The sequence below is a fragment of the Cydia pomonella genome, chromosome 14, assembly GCF_033807575.1.
Source record: "Cydia pomonella isolate Wapato2018A chromosome 14, ilCydPomo1, whole genome shotgun sequence".
NCBI classification, from domain to species: domain Eukaryota; kingdom Metazoa; phylum Arthropoda; class Insecta; order Lepidoptera; family Tortricidae; genus Cydia; species Cydia pomonella.
In genome coordinates, this window is record NC_084716.1 from 20455853 (window position 1) to 20474721 (window position 18869).

Sequence of the window (18869 nt, forward strand, 5' to 3'; positions counted from 1 at the left end):
AAATCAATTTACCTTCATTTCTTCGAAATCTCGCACTTTTTGTGGGCGGCCAATCGGCCATGATTTTATCAGCAGTGTAACTTGTTAAAATACTTAAAATATATATGTTAATTATTAATATTTCAATGAAAATAACCGTCGTATACCTTTAAGGTTATATGTCAAATGTCAAAATTGTTTACATTATTTTCAATTTGTATTGAACATCAGTTTAGTCTCTTGCATGTGTCCACACGATTATGACTGTTGGTCCGCGTTGTGGTAAAGTAATACTAATAACTATGTACGCATTAAAAAAATGTTATAGGAAGAATAAGTAGGTATTATAAGACTTTTCCTGGTGTATACCATAGTGCTTATCTTATCGTTGCGGCATGTGGTTAAATTTAACAAAAACCATGCATCGTCCACCATTTTATTTTTCATGGTTCAAAAATATCACGCATAATGCACCTAAACATGTTAAAACGGAAGACTTTAAAAAAATTGGTGAAAGACACAGATCCAGAATTGTTTCATCTAAGTATTTACCTACTGACATATGTATATTTATTGATTTTCGCTACCCAAAGGTTGTCTGGAAGAGATCGCTTTTTAGCGGTAAAGAACGCCTGCTGTTTACCTTGTTTCTGTTGTTTTTTTTTTATAGTTTTCTTTTATTAAGTTGTGCAATAAATAGGGTTGCCATACGTCCCGTATATACGGGACTGTCACCGTATTGAACGATCGGGTCCCGTATTTGCACCAAACCCCCCGTATCCCATTGCCCCGTATCAGTACCAAATAATTATGGTAACCCTAGCAATAAAGAGTATTTGTATTGTATTTACTTGGCTAGAAACTGTTCAACCTAATACGTATTAAGGTCGCCTGTTCCGATCTAGGTATTGTTATTAGACAATATCCAGGTTAGCTTATACGTAGCACCGACAAGCGACAGGCGACCTTGGTCGTGCTTGCCAATTTCCAAATTCCAATAATACCTGCCTAGATACCTGAGCTATGCAAGTCTATGTAGGTATTTGTCTACAAGTTAGCCTAGATAAAGGGTCCATATTGGCTCATATACAATTCTGTGGCCCTAGTGAAAAAGGGTACAAGTCTCTGGCAGCGCAGGTGTAAAGGGATGTAAGTTCCACGTAACACTTATGCCCTTATACACCTAAACTGCCAGAGACTTGTACCCTTTTTCACTAGGGCCACAGAATTTATTATTCGAATATTTTTAATGATACCGCTTTGTAGTCATAATCATCGTTTCTCCGAAAATTGTTTCTCATTTATATTTTTAATGGTTTTTTATACTACTACCTACATTATTCATAACGATACATATTCCGTTTTTTTTTTACTCATAATATTATTACTGAGAATGTATCGGTGCCCATAATGTTATTACTGAGAATGTATCGGTGCTCATAATGTTATTTGTATCAATTTCTTTATTTATAAACTTATTTCATACAATTGTTTGATCAGAAGTTATATTAAAATAGAATATATATATATATATATATATATTATTATATATATTATTTAGAAGTTATAGTAGTCAAAACGAGGACTAGCATAATATCGCCCACCTTTCTGGCAGGATTTCGGTTCTGCGAGGGTCGCAGTTCTAACCTAACCTAACCCACCTTTCTAGCAGGATTACGGTTCTGCGAGGGTCGCAGTTCTAACCTAACCCACCTTTCTAGCAGGATTACGGTTCTGCGAGGGTCGCAATTCTAACCTAACCTAACCCACCTTTGTGACAGGATTTTCCAATCATTTTTGTTTAAAATTAAAATTAATAATGATCATTACTATGTAAAATTTTATGAAAAACATTTTCGAAGATTCAATAATCGAATTCCCAATTTTATTACTTTAAATCGATATTCGAACAATAATATATGCATCAATTTTAGCAATAGAGATATTTATGAGGAATGACATTATGAATATAATAAATTCGAAGTTACAATCATTATTGTTTAAAATAAATATGTGTAATGATCATTAGAATGTAAAATTTTATGAGAAACATTTTCGGAGTTTCAATAATCGAATTTGCAATTTTATATGAACTTTGGCGCACCCCTAGATAAGTATCATTTAGGTACTAACCCCCCTTATTCATAAACGTCTTCTAAAGTTACGATGCCGCTAATAATCGTTTGTCCCTTTCCATCATACCAATACGTCGGAAAGGGACAAACGATTATTCGCGGCATCGTAACTTTAGTAGACGTTTATGAATAAGGAGGTTAGACTCTAGGTATGATAATGGTACTGCTTGTGCTGAAACAACAGTTAGGAACCAGAATTATTTTTCACCACACCAGCTCTTTAAGGTTTTCTTTATTCTTCACAAACAGATGAGAAAGTTGCATTTTATCCACAAGACAAAAGTGACAAAGTGATTAGATGCAAATTTAGAGTTGTTTCCTCATGTCTGGTAGGATTGACTTTTAAGTGATGCATAGCATTCATTTAGACTTGATTTGTGATTTTTACAGTAGGTATTTTATTTTTACTTTATTTTATTTTATTTGGGATGCTTACTGCCTAAAATACATAGTTAATAGACTTATCTACTAGATGCAAATGACAAGCTTCCACATATATAACACAAATATGAAGGTCTCGAAATAGCCAAATATTACACTATATAAGTTGTATTCAGGTCAGGAACTATGAATGAACGCAGAATTGGGTATTGTTAACTATCTATTAACAATAATATTTTCCTTGCATCGTATGAATAATTTTGTTTCACTCTGTATTAGCAAAGTTTTTTTAACACTCATGACTTGAAACCCTTGCAACGCTCAAGATTCCACTTTTTGATACTAGTTTATACTATATCGGAAAACTAAATTCTTTTTATTCTTCCAATCCTCATGCATGGCTCCAAAAGCTGGATGCTAAGGAAACATTTGATCTGTAAATTACAGACTTTTGAAATGTGGATCTATCGTAGAATGCTTAAGATAAAATGGACCGACAAAATTAGTAACGAAAGAGTCATGTTATTAATGAAGAAAAAGGTGGAAGTCGTAACAACTATTACTACATATTTCGGACATATATATAGAAACTCAAAATATGACTTATTAAAACTAATTATTGAAGGGAAGATTGAAGGGAAACGAGGACGTGGGAGAAGGAGAATATCATGGACAAGGAACATAAGAGACTGGTTGGACGTGGGCAGTACAGAGAAACTAATTCGCATGACTTCAGATAGAATGGCATATAGACATAAGGTCGCCAACCTCCGGAATGGAGAAGGCACTTAAAGAAGAAGAAAACTAAATTACATTTTTTTTTTCTTTTACATAAATCCTTACTAGCTATTGTGAACCTATTTAGCTGGATTTTAATTCCGGCAAAGGAATTTATTTGTGTATTTGTCACAACTACCTCTTTATTTTGGGCTTAAGTTATGAATGTTGCCCATGTATTATGTCATTATCTTTACATGTCTATTATGTGACCAAATTCTTCTTCCTTGCCGTATCCTCATGGCTGAGGGACGTGACGACTGTGGACACTCTTCACCAATGCTCTCCAAGACGCTCTATCTAGGGCCCCGTGGCATGCTAGCCTGAAATGTGGTTTTTGTCTCTGAAGTTATTCTGTCATTGAATATACAATATTCAATAAAAGACTCAAATCACTCTTGATCGAACTGGCGTGTTATAACATAGATAACTTTGTCAATAGGAGTGGCTAACCCAACCACACAAAACAACCAAGTACCTACCTATTTGTAAAATGTATACAATGAATAATTTATGTTGTTTATTGTACATATTGTAAAATGACATGTAAAATACTTAATTTTTATGAATAAAGTTCTGAATCTGAATCTGTCCGCCCAACACATGGCCATATGTCCCTCCCTACGCTTCCTGGGCATGCGGCCAGTGATTATGAGCTTTCCCAGACTATCTGGACCTGTCCTGCTTAGATGGCCGAAGAAACTAAGTACATGTTGGGTGCAAGCAGTGGAGAGCCTCGTTTTAATATTAAGTCCATCAAGAATAGATGCGTTATGAATTTGTAATGTTTTTCAAATGTTTCAAATATTTTGTTTATACGATATTATTTCCCAATATTTAGCATATTTATTACTTTTCTAGTTACAAATGTTAGAATGCACACCTAGATAAATACTACTACAGGAATTCAATAAGACTATTGGTTCATGAATGAATGTTTTTTTTTATGAATGAACAATCAGCTGATGACTTCAATCCTTTAGCTGTTGCGTTATTTCTATAATATTGGAGATATTTGTGCCACTATCAATTTATTTAATCATAACACATCGTATATTAATATATTGTTTGTTGTAAAAAATAAAGAATAAAGAAAAAAAATGCGCTGGTGTCTTTGCACGAATATGACGTTAAAATAAATTAATATAATTGACTACAAATTCAACAAATACCTATTACTTTTACGATATAAAAGAATCTTATCAAATTCCACACCATCTCTAATCTTCCGTTATCTCAGACCCGGCCGAGAGCCAAGACTAAACGATCACGCGTCAGCTTTCGTGGCAAACCTGCCCTCAACCTAAACCTGTACTAGCACAATCCAAATAAAAAACTCACCTGTATTTCTTGAAAATTAAATAAACACCGATCCGTAATCCAATATAACGTATCTTCCACTGATCCTATTATTATAACGACACAACAAACATTCTAGCACCGTATCACACAAGCAATTTAACTGACACGCAAAACACTAATGCACGGGAAACGTTTTTCCTGATTAATTTCATTCACTTTTAAACACCGACGGATTGGAAACGTGATTAAATTAACACAAAATTTCGGCAACGGTCGTTTTAGCATCCCTTCCAACTGAACCATCGGCCATCACTAAAAATGTTGCTATACGAAAGTCACGTTACGGACTCACGTGTACAGTTGCCACAAGGTAATATGTCATTTATAAATACTTATTTTATTACAAACATATATAGGTGAAAAAATATAATATTTTAATGCATATTTCTTAAAATAAAGAGTATTTCATGGATGATTGACGATAATATTAACTGAGGAGCTAACAAACTGTTTACATGTTTTTTTGTTTCTGGCAATATCTTAGCTGTCACTAGTTGACATTTAGCTGTTAGAAGGTACGTTTCAGCAGCTTATATAAAAGCTGGTAACTAGTTATCGTGTTGTGATATTCGTTACTTTTTCATTTCTTTTGTTTACTTTTAAGCAGTATAAACAAATATTAACGTATGTTCAACATTATGTGAGTAAAACAGTGCAGCAGAATTAATATTCTTTATAACAATTTTAACATCGTTTTCTGTCGTATCTGCAACACTGTTAGATGGATAAAGTTGCCATATTCATATTATTACTCAAGTTCACGGACTTATCAAGTTTTGCGTATCATTGGTAAGAATATGAGATTTATTAAGTTTACACATTCCTCATTTCATCAGCACCAAATGAAAACGGCTAGGTATAGTAGTTAAAAAATAAACATGTTCTATCAGACGTTCTGTTTAATACTTAACTCTAAATTAAAAATCCCCTTACAAAATTATACTGAGTGCATTTACAAAACAACAACAGCGCCATCTAGTGAGTTAAAACCTATTTAAAAACCATCGCTCGTGTACCATCTCATCAAAGAGAATTTGAAATAAAGATGGTCAAGAACATTTTGTAGCCACAGTAACTGCCATCTTTCGACACATGATTAAAACTTTTAGAACGCCATTTGACTTTGATCCTTATTCTTTCACTGATATTGTTAAATTTATTAAATATCAAAAAGTAGCGGCTTACTTAATTCAGAACCCTATATCGTAAAGGTTTACCAGCTTTTAGTAGGTGTCCGACTGCACTAAATAGGTGTTTTACAGATTCAAGCTAGGACGAGTGAGTTAAGTAAAACGTGTGAAGCGTTTAAGTAGCAAAATGAACTACTTAAATGTAACTTGAAGGACCCAATAACTACCTACCCAATTTTTGTATAGATTACTTTGGGACTCCCCAGGCAATACTCAGGGCTGAGATGCCTTGTCTGAAGTCTGAGTAGGGCTCATAAAACAACAAAGCTTGGGAGATTTCAATGTTTATCCTAATCTTCAATGCCAAAAGAATAGGTATATGGTCAGTGCGGAAAGAGGAGTCATAGAATGTATTGGTTATAACTCCCTTAAAATCCACGACTCTTCTCTTTCCGCACAGAAACTAGCCTTCGTAGAATTCAAGTCGTTCATCCTTTTCAAGATCATAATAATCCCTATATAAAACTGTACGGGCGATGTAAACAAAAAACAGTGTGACATAGATATTCCATTTAATTTTAACAATTCCTCTGTAACTAAATAAATCACAACAACAGTTTTAGTTTCTTTTATACATTAAAATGGTTCAAAATGGAATTTATGTTATGCATTAGGTAAAAACAAGTTCAATATAAAAATGAAATAAAATGTAAAACAACAGTTTAGGACAAGAATTGTTTTTGCATAGATGTGATGCTTTGTATACGATATACATACGAGTGATTACATACATAACATACAGTTGCAGCATAGAATAAGTATGAAGCGAATATTAAATATCTAAGTAACTTTACATATACAGGCACAAGATTTTTAAGTCTAACACATCAAAAATATATACAAAAATACATATGACTAAACATAATAAGAATATTCGGTATAGGTACAAATGATTTTATTTAACCGCATGCATTTATAATATTTAACGCTATAAATATTTTATTTTGTATATTGATTGATATATTTAAATTTTCTGTACACTTTTATTCATACCAAGAAAACTTTGAATCCTGATGAAACATACGGAATACTTCATTTATTTCATAAAATTGGATATTAATTATCATCATGAGAGACATAGACGAAATACTTTAAGTATAGCTCGTTCGCGTTAAGAATGCAGTAAAATCATCATTGCATTGTAACCAAATCTCGGAAACCGGCTAAATTTCCAAACCGTTATCATGTACTAGTCGCAAAACCTTTTAATTTCGGTTTCGCTCGAAAAACCGTTATTATTGAACCGTTTTTTATGAGAACAGTTCTCGTCAAATTAATCAGTTTAGAACAATAAAAACCGGTTTCTTCTTAAGTTGCTGTCTATGTTTACGTGGCAGCGTGGCACACCACCAGGCCGGCCGGCCCTTTCGTCGCTCGTCGAATAAACCGGTTTTTTAGGTTAATAAAGTTCTTATTACGTTTGAGTTCTTCTAAAAGTTCGGAGCAAAACCGAAATTAATCGGTATTTACCGGTATTTTATAAACCGGTTTTGAGCCTTGCTCGTAACTAATCAAATCGTATTCAATTAGAAAGTATGTCTTCAACTGGTCACTGTCAATTTGATTTTCTAATTAGGAACGATTTGATTGGTGACGGGCCTGGCTAGGCCGGCAGACAATGATGATTTTACTGCATTCTTAACGCGAACGAACTATAGTCTCAATCCGAGAATATGTACAGTCCATAATAAAGAAATACTACATTTATAGAACTTATACACCGTGTTTTTATTTTTATTTTCGTTAATTTCAAGGGTGCATCCCTGAGCTTAAATTAAGTAACTTCCTCAAAGACACCGGTATTCTAATTAACTCCATTTCGGAGATAATCAATAATTATTTTTTATCTTATAAGACCCTTACGAGCGTGTACACTTGCTTTAGGGCCTGTTTACATATTGATTAGTGTTTAGTACGAGTTCATACATTTGCTACTAAACGCAAGTACCATCTCGGACGATCGATGTTCGAAATGACATTGATATGTCAGAGTTTTCAATTGTTTAGTTGAGTTAAATGTAATGTCCGTATTATAACAACGCTATATGTAACATTTAATTACTTTCTATAAAAATAAAAATAATTAAAAAATAACAAAAAAATATATATATATTTTTTAAATTAACTATGCCATTTAGTTTTCTTAAACGTACTTACCGATACCCCGAAGTTAACGGAATTCAATAAAAACAAGGCGTATACAACCATTGTTTAAAAAGATTACACTGTGCTTTGTTGGCACAAACGTAACGAATGCTATAACATCTTTAAGTATATTTACTAATCCCGATAATATTTATTTCAAATACACCAAAAGCTGTCCTTGTTAGATAAATTATCGCTTTTAAATCCCTTTAACCAGACAGACAGGATGTATATGTGATTCTAATACAAGGCCATAACACTTCAAAAAGTAGTCACACTTTTGCCACTAGACTTGGTCTCTAGACGTTTGGAAAAATACTGAATACTACACATAATAGGCACTACCCATGTACTTTATATCTGAAGGAAATATATACATAAACGGTAGTATGGTTAAATGTGGCTGCGGGGTAAGTACGGCCTTCACATTTGGCCCCATGGGGGCCTGTTTACACATTGAGTAGTGTTCAATAAGAGTACGTACATTTGCCACTAAACGCAAGTAGCAGGTATCAAATGTACGAACTTGCAATAATGCAATAAACATTTATCAATGTGTAAACAGGCTCTAATAACCAGCCACACTTACCCGCATTGACCTTGAAAATAAAAAGTACTAAATACTGTAATGGGTTGGTTTGCTTAGTTTATCTAATATTATGAGATACTTTTTATACACATATTTTAATTCGAATTCTTCCAAAGACATCTAGAGAGTTCAAAGCACACATTAGTACATTACCCACCCAGCAAAAATTGCTTATATTTTTCATTACACGAATAATATATATACATTTTAAAAACAGTAAATACCCATTTTACATACAAACCGAAGCTACCACAATATCATTACATGTTATCAATATATAATATGTATATGGCCATAATCTGTCCCTTATACTTAAAATCTTAGCCTAGGAAATGTTTGGTGTCACATTTTATAAGTCTTGTTTAAAAACTTTTAGGCAAGCTATTGTAAGATGTTAATCTCTGAGGGAGTGAAACTTTCATGTAGCTTGGCTAGAAGCATTTAAACGGGCCATACTATATTGCAGTACAGATTTATTTGCTGTATCTCAAGGTGGAAAAATATTTTTTTCGCCAGCTGCCCTAATAATTAAAAAACATCATAATACAATAAGAAATTCACTAAAAATAGTAACACTGAGCTATACATATAACTAACACCATAGTAAAATTAACTAGAACATCCATAAAAATCACTGGGCCAAAAATCATGTGTGTTGAGTTCAACAAACAAATCAGTATTACAAATTGCTATCCATACTCAAAGGCTCCACTCCAGCAGGCATGTGAAATATTTTTATCATGTTTGCTTAAATAATACAATACATACAACGACTTGACACAATATGCCTTGAATATGGATTGAAACAATAACGAATTGCATCAAAGGAACCGCGTCAGTTTCAGAAACACAATACTGGCAACACTTTTGTACCAGTGTTGCCAGGTACATATTTTTTTACCCCAACCACTTCTTTTTTCCACAGTTTCTGAAACTCTCGCATTGTAACATTAAATATATTTTTCAATAATAAATGCACGCTAAGTACGCAAGTATAAAATATCTATAATCACATTTGCTCGCCTCGACCGATATTTTCTAAATAATGATTAACATAGTGGTATGTTGTACACTGTCCAGACTGGCTAGGCGTCGCCGCAGCAGTGCGGGCAGTCCAGACTGGCTAGGCGTCGCCGCAGCAGTGCGGGCAGTCCAGACTGGCTAGGCGTCGCCGCAGCAGCGCGGGCAGTCCAGACTGGCTAGGCGTCGCCGCAGCAGCGCGGGCAGTCCAGACTGGCTAGGCGTCGCCGCAGCAGTGCGGGCAGTCCAGACTGGCTAGGCGTCGCCGCAGCAGCGCGGGCAGTCCAGACTGGCTAGGCGTCGCCGCAGCAGTGCGGGCAGTCCAGACTGGCTAGGCGTCGCCGCAGCAGTGCGTGCAGTCCAGACTGGCTAGGCGTCGCCGCGGCAGTGCGTGCAGTCCAGACTGGCTAGGCGTCGCCGCGGCAGTGCGTGCAGTCCAGACTGGCTAAGCGTCGCCGCAGCAGTGCGTGCAGTCCAGACTGGCTAGGCGTCGCCGCGGCAGTGCGTGCAGTCCAGACTGGCTAGGCGTCGCCGCGGCAGTGCGTGCAGTCCAGACTGGCTAAGCGTCGCCGCGGCAGTGCGTGCAGTCCAGACTGGCTAGGCGTCGCCGCGGCAGTGCGTGCAGTCCAGACTGGCTAGGCGTCGCCGCGGCAGTGCGTGCAGTCCAGACTGGCTAGGCGTCGCCGCGGCAGTGCGTGCAGTCCAGACTGGCTAGGCGTCGCCGCGGCAGTGCGTGCAGTCCAGACTGGCTAAGCGTCGCCGCGGCAGTGCGTGCAGTCCAGACTGGCTAGGCGTCGCCGCGGCAGTGCGTGCAGTCCAGACTGGCTAGGCGTCGCCGCGGCAGTGCGTGCAGTCCAGACTGTCTAAGCGTCGCCGCGGCAGTGCGTGCAGTCCAGACTGGCTAGGCGTCGCCGCGGCAGTGCGTGCAGTCCAGACTGGCTAGGCGTCGCCGCAGCAGTGCGTGCAGTCCAGACTGGCTAAGCGTCGCCGCGGCAGTGCGTGCAGTCCAGACTGGCTAGGCGTCGCCGCGGCAGTGCGTGCAGTCCAGACTGGCTAGGCGTCGCCGCGGCAGTGCGTGCAGTCCAGACTGGCTAAGCGTCGCCGCGGCAGTGCGTGCAGTCCAGACTGGCTAGGCGTCGCCGCGGCAGTGCGTGCAGTCCAGACTGGCTAGGCGTCGCCGCAGCAGTGCGTGCAGTCCAGACTGCAGGAGTCGCCGCCGGCGCGGCCGCGGGAGCGCTACCTTTTCCCGCGCACTCCCAATTTCTCCTGCACACATTGTACAACAAATTAGACGTGTATGGAAAAAGATAATGATTGTAAAATGCTACGATATTTATTATAAATTTCATTTTGACACTCGTAGAGACTACACCTCCAAATCTTTTTAGTATTAGTTCTCTGACATTGACTTTTACATCTCCAAATTTCGATATGAACGGCTCAATGTACGAAATTCTTCGTCCCAAACATCCTTACTCTACCTGCAAAACTCGCACTGCCTCTAGCAGCTCCTGCTTGTCCGCTAGCAAACTAGAGACTTCCTGCTGCGCCGTGTGTACGCACTGACGTAACACTGACACCTCTTCCGCTTTTCTGGAATGAAAATAAAAATAACGTGAAAAAAACCGTTGGCAATAATTCTCTAAAGTAATTAACATTTTTCGCAACTGTACATATTCTGCACTCTTCAAAAACTATTTTATCTCTCGCTTACCAGTAGACGGGGACGCATCAGAGAAGGGTAGGCCGAGTTGTTAGAATATAATACTTATTACGCTCTCAAATCAGTATTATCTTCCGCGATCGTCTCTAAGGTAATCAACCTCTTCGGTAATTATACATCTACTCAGATTATCAATCCTCCCTTTCGCACAGTGTGGGATTTTCGATCAGATTTGACTATTTTCATTGTTTAATTCATCGCATTAGTCTCGTCAAATAAAAGCTCAGAATGAAACTCCAAAATTTCTATCATGCGTAGTTTTGGAGATAATCATAAACTTGAGAAATGTCCATAGAAAACATAGAAACGAAATTTCTTATTTTATGTGCATCTTTTTTGTGTCAATCTAATTTATATCTATTAGGGATATATTGAAGTATACATTTCATCAAAATAAAGTTAAAATTTCTTATTCTGGGTGGCGATATAATTTTTTTTAATATATTGAAAAACTTTTTTTTGCTCGATAATCCTACATTTCTAGCATTTTATTTCTAAACAAAACTGTTCTATGCTATAAAAGGCGGTACTGAAAAAAAAATTGAATTAAAATAACGCAGGATTGCCGAGATATGCATTTTTAAATATTTGGGTCAGGGCTGTCACATAACTCCGGTGGTGTACCTAGGTGAATACCTACATAGTTACAATGTCTGGAAATACAATGAATTATAATGATTAATCTTTATTGTTTTGATATTTAAGCATTTATTCAGTACATTAAGTATTTATAAGATAAATTGTTACACCACAACGGATGTGTTGTTATGTTACTAACCAATATAGTCTAGCCTAAAAGCCTTAACTCTACAGCAGAACGAACGGTCATATCAGCACTGCGTTATATCTCTGATGAAGGATATCATGTGGTATTGGGAAGGGGTCCGCCCTCGCCAATTGCTTTAAAAGCAATTGCTGAAACCCAATACTTATACATTATATCTGGAGGAGCGGGGGTGAGGCGTCATGGTGCCGGTAAAGACCCATGACGCTGCTTTGCCCCGGCAGGAGCTGACCCAGGCCGGTGAATCCAGGAACAAATTCTGGCGTTACACGAGGAAAATCAATAAGCAAATTACAATCCTAGATCTTTTTCGGTGTGCGTTAGAGTCATCTGATCCTTACATTTCACATTTCTCCCTGAAAGACCGTTTAAGTAAACAAAAGCGTCAGCCTATTCCGGCAAAAGTTTTGGCCATTTTAAAACCAATCGAACCAAATTCTTCCATTGCAACAGAGGAGTCGGATTTGTCGGAATTGGAGTTAAGCACGGATTTAATTCTCCCTACAGAAGAAATTCTATTTCATCAGATGATGATGATAATGATGTTGACGATTGAAGACGATTCTCATTTAACTGGTTAATTCAAATTATCTGTTAAAAACTATATTACTGTATCATGTCTGAAAGTCAATCTTGACAACCCTATTTCCATAGAAATCGGTAAAAAACTTAGAAATGTTATAAATCCTAAATCCCGCAAGATTAGCTTTTGAAGATTTGAGTAGTTATAGTTAACCATATTTTAAATACATTTAATAAAAAATAAAACGCTAATATCGGAAAATATAGGAGATATAAAAAAAAATGTTTGAAAACTTTAGTAACTTCTAACTTTTAACTGAATGGCACTAAAATGCTGGATTTTTCGTACAATTAATGAGTATCTCTCACTAAAACTCAGAAATAAAAATTGGAACTATATTGACGGTACTTTAGTAATTATGCCAATAAACATGTTTACTTAAGGTCATTGACCTAATCAACAAAAAAATATTGTGCATTAACTACGCAAGATAATCATTCGGGAGTTTTACACTGGGATGCAGGATAGTATAATGCGTATTATAAAAATATAAAACGAGGGTGGTCAAAACTGATCGAAAATCCCACACTGTGTTCGCTTCCTCCAATTCATTTTGCTGCGATGTCGACGGGGACGGGTCAAGTACAGAAGGGCCGAGTCGTAAGAAAAAAAAACTTACTCTTTCAAATTCCTATCATTCTCCGCGATTCTCGCCAGCTATTAAACACTTCCGTAATGTTCTGTACTAAAACTAAAAATCTTCGATCTCGTTTGTTCTTATTCAAGTTGTTATGGTATAGACGGGGGCTTGCTATTAAATCGGACAGAACGAGTCGTCAAAAAAAAAAAACTTACTACTACTCGATCCTAGCCGAATTCATTAGCATCTTACGTGATTCTTCATTTTCTCTATTTAAACTATCAATCTTCCCTCTCGCTTCCTCCAGTTCCGGTTGGTGCGATGTCTACGGGATCGGGTTGTGTTCAGGAGGCCCGTTTCGCAAGAAAAAAATAATACTTACGCTCTCAAATCTCTGTTATCCTCCCGAATCCTAGCCAAAGTCATCAACCTTTTTCTTAACTCTTCATTTTCTCTACTCAAGCTATCTATCTACCCTCTCGCTTTTTCCAGTTCCGGTTGCTGCGGTGTCGACGGGGACGCCTTATGTGTCAGGAGGGCCGAATCGCAAGAAAAAAATAATACTTACGCTCTCAAATCTCTGTTATCCTCCGCAATTCTAGCTAAAGTCATCAGCCTTTTTCTCAACTCTTCATTTTCTCTACTCAAGCTATCTATCTTCCCTCTCGCTTCTTCCAGTTCCGGTTGCTGCGGTGTCGACGGGGACGCGTTATGTGTCAGGAGGGCCGAATCGCAAGAAAAAAATAATACTTACGCTCTCAAATCTCTGTTATCCTCCGCAATTCTAGCTAAAGTCATCAGCTTTTTTTCTCAACTCTTCATTTTCTCTAGTCAAGCTATCTATCTTCCCTCTCGCTTCCTCCAGTTCCGGTTGCTGCGGTGTCGACGGGGACGCGTTATGTGTCAGGAGGGCCGAGTCGCAAGAAAAAAATGATACTTACGCTCTCAAATCTCTGTTATCCTCCGCAATTCTAGCTAAAGTCATCAGCCTTTTTCTCAACTCTTCATTTTCTCTAGTCAAGCTATCTATCGTCCCTCTCGCTTCTTCCAGTTCCGGTTGCTGCGGTGTCGACGGGGACGCGTTATGTGTCAGGAGGGCCGAATCGCAAGAAAAAAATAATACTTACGCTCTCAAATCTCTGTTATCCTCCGCAATTCTAGCTAAAGTCATCAGCCTTTTTCTCAACTCTTCATTTTCTCTAGTCAAGCTATCTATCGTCCCTCTCGCTTCTTCCAGTTCCGGTTGCTGCGGTGTCGACGGGGACGCGTTATGTGTCAGGAGGGCCGAATCGCAAGAAAAAAATAATACTTACGCTCTCAAATCTCTGTTATCCTCCGCAATTCTAGCTAAAGTCATCAGCCTTTTTCTCAACTCTTCATTTTCTCTAGTCAAGCTATCTATCTTCCCTCTCGCTTCCTCCAGTTCCGGTTGCTGCGGTGTCGACGGGGACGCGTTATGTGTCAGGAGGGCCGAGTCGCAAGAAAAAATAATACTTACGCTCTCAAATCTCTGTTATCCTCCGCAATCGTAGCCAAAGTCATCAGCCTTTTTCTCAACTCTTCATTTTCTCTAGTCAAGCTATCTATCTTCCCTCTCGCTTCCTCCAGTTCCGGTTGCTGCGGTGTCGACGGGGACGCGTTATGTGTCAGGAGGGCCGAGTCGCAAGAAAAAATAATACTTACGCTCTCAATTCTCTGTTATCCTCCGCAATCCTAGCCAAAGTCATCAGCCTTTTTCTCAACTCTTCATTTTCTCTAGTCAAGCTATCTATCTTCCCTCTCGCTTCGTCCAGCTCCGGTTGGTGCGGTGTGGACGGGGACGGGTAGTGTGGGGGCGGGCCGAGGCGCAGCACGCCGGCGCGGTCCCGCGCGAGGCGCAGCGCGGAGAGCGCCACGTCGAGCGGCTGCGGGGGGGGCGAGGAGATGGAGCGCGTGGGGCGGTCTTCGATTAGGTGGAGCTTCACATTTTCTATTAATACCTGAAAGAAATGTTAGGATATTGTCATAAATTTCTAAAGCCTTGTCCTTAATTAAGTCAGACTTGAAATATTTTTTGTGATATTCAATTTTTCAATATAAATTATTACAATTTTAAAATTACAAAATAAGCCTGGTAAATAGATACAAAAATTTTAGTTGTCAGATTTGGCATTGTTAATCCGTTTCCAATCAAAAGTTATTTATTGTGGGAAACTAGTGTCAACAAGAATATTCTGCCATAAGAATCCAAATTAAATTAGTAAATTACCCTTTTCGCTTAAGGGGGAGCCCCCCACGGTTTACATCGATTTTTGACTAGTTTTGAGCCGTTACACCTACATTTGCACTATAGATAGAATTATAAGACAAACGGCTATCGGTTCTTTAATATTTTATCTCCATTCTGGTCTGCCGGATTTTGAAAGAAATGAACACTTATTTTTTTATATATTTTATAAACATTGTCTAAAAAAACACATTTTTCATTACTCGATTGCTATTAAGGATTTTACATATACGAAATCTACACATTTGGGTTCATCTTCGACGTCTCTAAAAACTGGTCAGAGATTTTAATTTTAAACTAATTAACACAAAAGTTATGGCCAATAAACCAGTTTTTCGGCCTAAAATTGTTCAACTTTTATACCAAATATCTCGAAAACAGTGAACTTTGAAGTAAATATGTGACACTATACTGCTTAGAGCCGTTGCTGTTAATATGATAAGCTACAAAAAACATTAGAAAACTTAAGCGATTCAGATCGAAGGTCATTGGCGTTGGGAACCCCCTGAAATAACTAGCCATTTAACAAATTAGAGTGCCGGGCACCCGCTCGGCGGGCGCTCTGTTCGTAGTCGTTTTCCTCTACAAAGCGGGAAAACGCTAGAATCGGCAACGCGTGTAGCGCTACGAAAACGTTGGCAGTGAATGCGTTAATAGCATTAAAATTTAACCATACGTACTTCCAAAGGCATGGGCGGAGCGAGCACCTCGTCTTCAATGAACTCGGCGAGCGCCAGGGCCGTGCTCATGTTTAGGGCTATGCTCAGTTCGCTAACACGGGCCTCTAATAGCTCCTCAAATGGCGCCAGCCCTGATGTTACACCCTGAAAATGATTATACACACTGTGTTTTTATTGAATTCCGTTAACTTCGGGGTATCGGTAAGTACGTTTAAGGAAACTAAATGACATAGTATATATTTTCAAAAAAGTTTTTTAAAATTATTTTGGTCTATGAAGGAACTCATGAAAGGTAAACTCCCAATTGCACTAAAGCGCAAGCTCGTCTACATGTGCATCTTACCCATCCTCACCTATGGTGCCCAACTGGTCATTAACAGAGGCGCAAAAATCACGGCTCAAGGTTTGTCAAAGGGCAATGGAGCGGAGTATCCTGGGTATCCGAAGATCTGACAGGGTGAGGAACACAGAGCTTCGCTCCAAAACCCGTGTCGTCGATGTTGGGATGAAGACCGCCAGGCTTAAGTGGGACTGGGCTGGACATGTCTGCCGGATGAATGATGACAGATGGGCTAAAATAGCCACTAGCTGGCATCCCCGGTGTAGTCGTGGCAGAGGCAGACCGAGAAAGAGATGGCGGGACGACTTGGATGCGTTTCAGCGGGACTGGCGGGACCTTGCTCAGCACAGGGAGGATTGGAAAGCTAGAGGGGAGGCCTTAGCCCAGCAGTGGGACACACAAATAGGCTAATAAAAAATATATATATATATATATTTTATAATTTTATTTTTTATATAGAGTAATTAAATGTTGCATATAGCGTTGTTGTAACACGGGCATTACATTTAACTCAACCAAACAATTGAAAACTGTGACATATCAATGTCATTTCGAACATCGATCGTCCGAGATAGAATGTACGTTTAGTAGCAAATGTATTAACTCGTACTAAACACTAATCAATATGTAAATAGGCCCTAAGGGAAGTGTACACGCGCGTAAGGGCCTTATAAGATAAAAATAAACTATTGATTATCTCCGAAATGGAGTTAACTAGAATACCGGTGTCTTTGAGAAAGTTACTTAATTTAAGCTCAGGGATGCAGATGCACCCTTGAAATTAACGGAAATAAAAAAATACGGTGTATATTAAGTTACGTTATAGCGAAGCACTGAACGCGTATAAGGCCCGTGCACGTTGGAGGGTCTGCCATCTTGTAGGCTGAATCGGTAACATAAACTGTACATTGACACTACACACCAAACCAAGTCCTCTACAAATCACATACGTTTTCTTGCGCATTTTAGGTTCTGCCATCTTGTGCTATATCGCAAGCTTAAACTTTACATGTACACTTCGCGCCAATAAACAGGGGGCTTCTGTGCCGCCCACTACAGTTTATGCACGTTCACTATAAGCGCTGATGTTCTGGCTTAGCAGTTCACCGATAAGACACGCTTCCAAATTGGAGGGCATGGGTCAACTCCTAGTACAGTCACGTCTGAAAACATCGACACGATCGAAGTGCCCAAAATAAGTATAGACGACTCTATGGCCCATATATTAGGGTAGTGTGTACATATTTTTGGCACTTTATCCGTATCGATATTTTCAGACGTTTATCACTCGCTTAACACATCTCGCGAAAAACATCTTGAGGAATCAGGGCTAAAACTAATGCTATAATTCTATTTGTTTAGCGGAGTTTACTTTTTAAATAGAAAATATATAATCCCCACAATGTAATACAACTTATGACTTCATCAGGAACGCTCGGTAGTTCGTACCTAGCTTCAGAATCCCGATTTCAGATCGCATTCGCCCAACGGAGGACATTACAAACCAACATTAAACCACTTACGTTCTCATCAGGAACCCTTGGTAGTTCAGATCTGGTCAACCTAGCAGCCACTTTTGGAGTATCTCTGGGCTTCAGGTCGCAGTCGTCCACGGCCGGCTCGGTCCAGGCCCGCGCTCGCATCGAGAATTTGTTCTAGAGATTACGTTTTATTAGCTTTTTGCCATATCAAAGGTATTGTAAAGCTGCAAGTTATTGTTTAATCTGTCTATTAGTTTCAGTTTCGTAAATTGTTATTTTGATGAATATTTTTTTAACTAGACTTAAATAGACCGGGATATCACCCGTGATTACCTTTTATTATATTACAAGCCTTTATTTACTTTCACCTGACCGTTGTCTGTTTGTAATCAAATCTTGCAAGTTAAATTTGATCCACTTCCCGGTTTCCGATTGAGCTGAAAATTTGCATACGTATGTAAGTCGGGTGACAATGCAATATTATGGTACCATCGAGCTGATCTGATGATGGAGACAAGAGGTGAACATAGGAACTCTGTGATAAAACAACGCAACCTAATTGTGTTTGGGGTTTTTAGAATTTGCTCGATGAGTATTAGTTGCCTGTGGAAAGAAAAGTACAGTCAGCGATAAAAGCTTGTACCAAAAATGATTTTTTTGCCAAAAACTTATTGTTCCATCCCAAGACAGAGAGATTTAAGTCTAGTGAAACTAACCGTGAATCATTAAAAACTGAATACATTTAACACATATAGATACTATGACGAAACATCTGCTAGCGAAATCTTGTAATAAAAAAAATTGATGGTAAGTTTAAACAATTACTTGCAGCTATAGTACAATGCCTTTTTAAT

At 38.4% G+C, this 18869-nt stretch overlaps 2 protein-coding genes across 2 annotated transcripts in view; both read right to left on the minus strand.

Moving 5' to 3' along the window:
* LOC133525167 (protein kinase C and casein kinase substrate in neurons protein 1) overlaps positions 1-4893 on the minus strand; it is a 218078-nt gene extending 213185 nt beyond the window's left edge. Inside the window, exon 1 of the mRNA XM_061861429.1 lies at positions 4614-4893. The gene's annotated coding sequence lies outside the window, so the exon portion shown is untranslated. The remainder of the gene's footprint in view (positions 1-4613) is intronic.
* A 5755-nt stretch (positions 4894-10648) lies between these two features.
* LOC133525170 (bridge-like lipid transfer protein family member 3B) overlaps positions 10649-18869 on the minus strand; it is a 57945-nt gene continuing 49724 nt past the window's right edge. Inside the window, exons 25-29 of the mRNA XM_061861432.1 lie at positions 18058-18189; positions 16195-16338; positions 14932-15227; positions 11060-11171; positions 10649-10844 (exon numbers count right to left, since the gene is read on the minus strand). Coding sequence (XP_061717416.1) covers positions 10815-10844; positions 11060-11171; positions 14932-15227; positions 16195-16338; positions 18058-18189 — 714 coding nt within the window. The 3' untranslated portion in view covers positions 10649-10814. The remainder of the gene's footprint in view (positions 10845-11059; positions 11172-14931; positions 15228-16194; positions 16339-18057; positions 18190-18869) is intronic.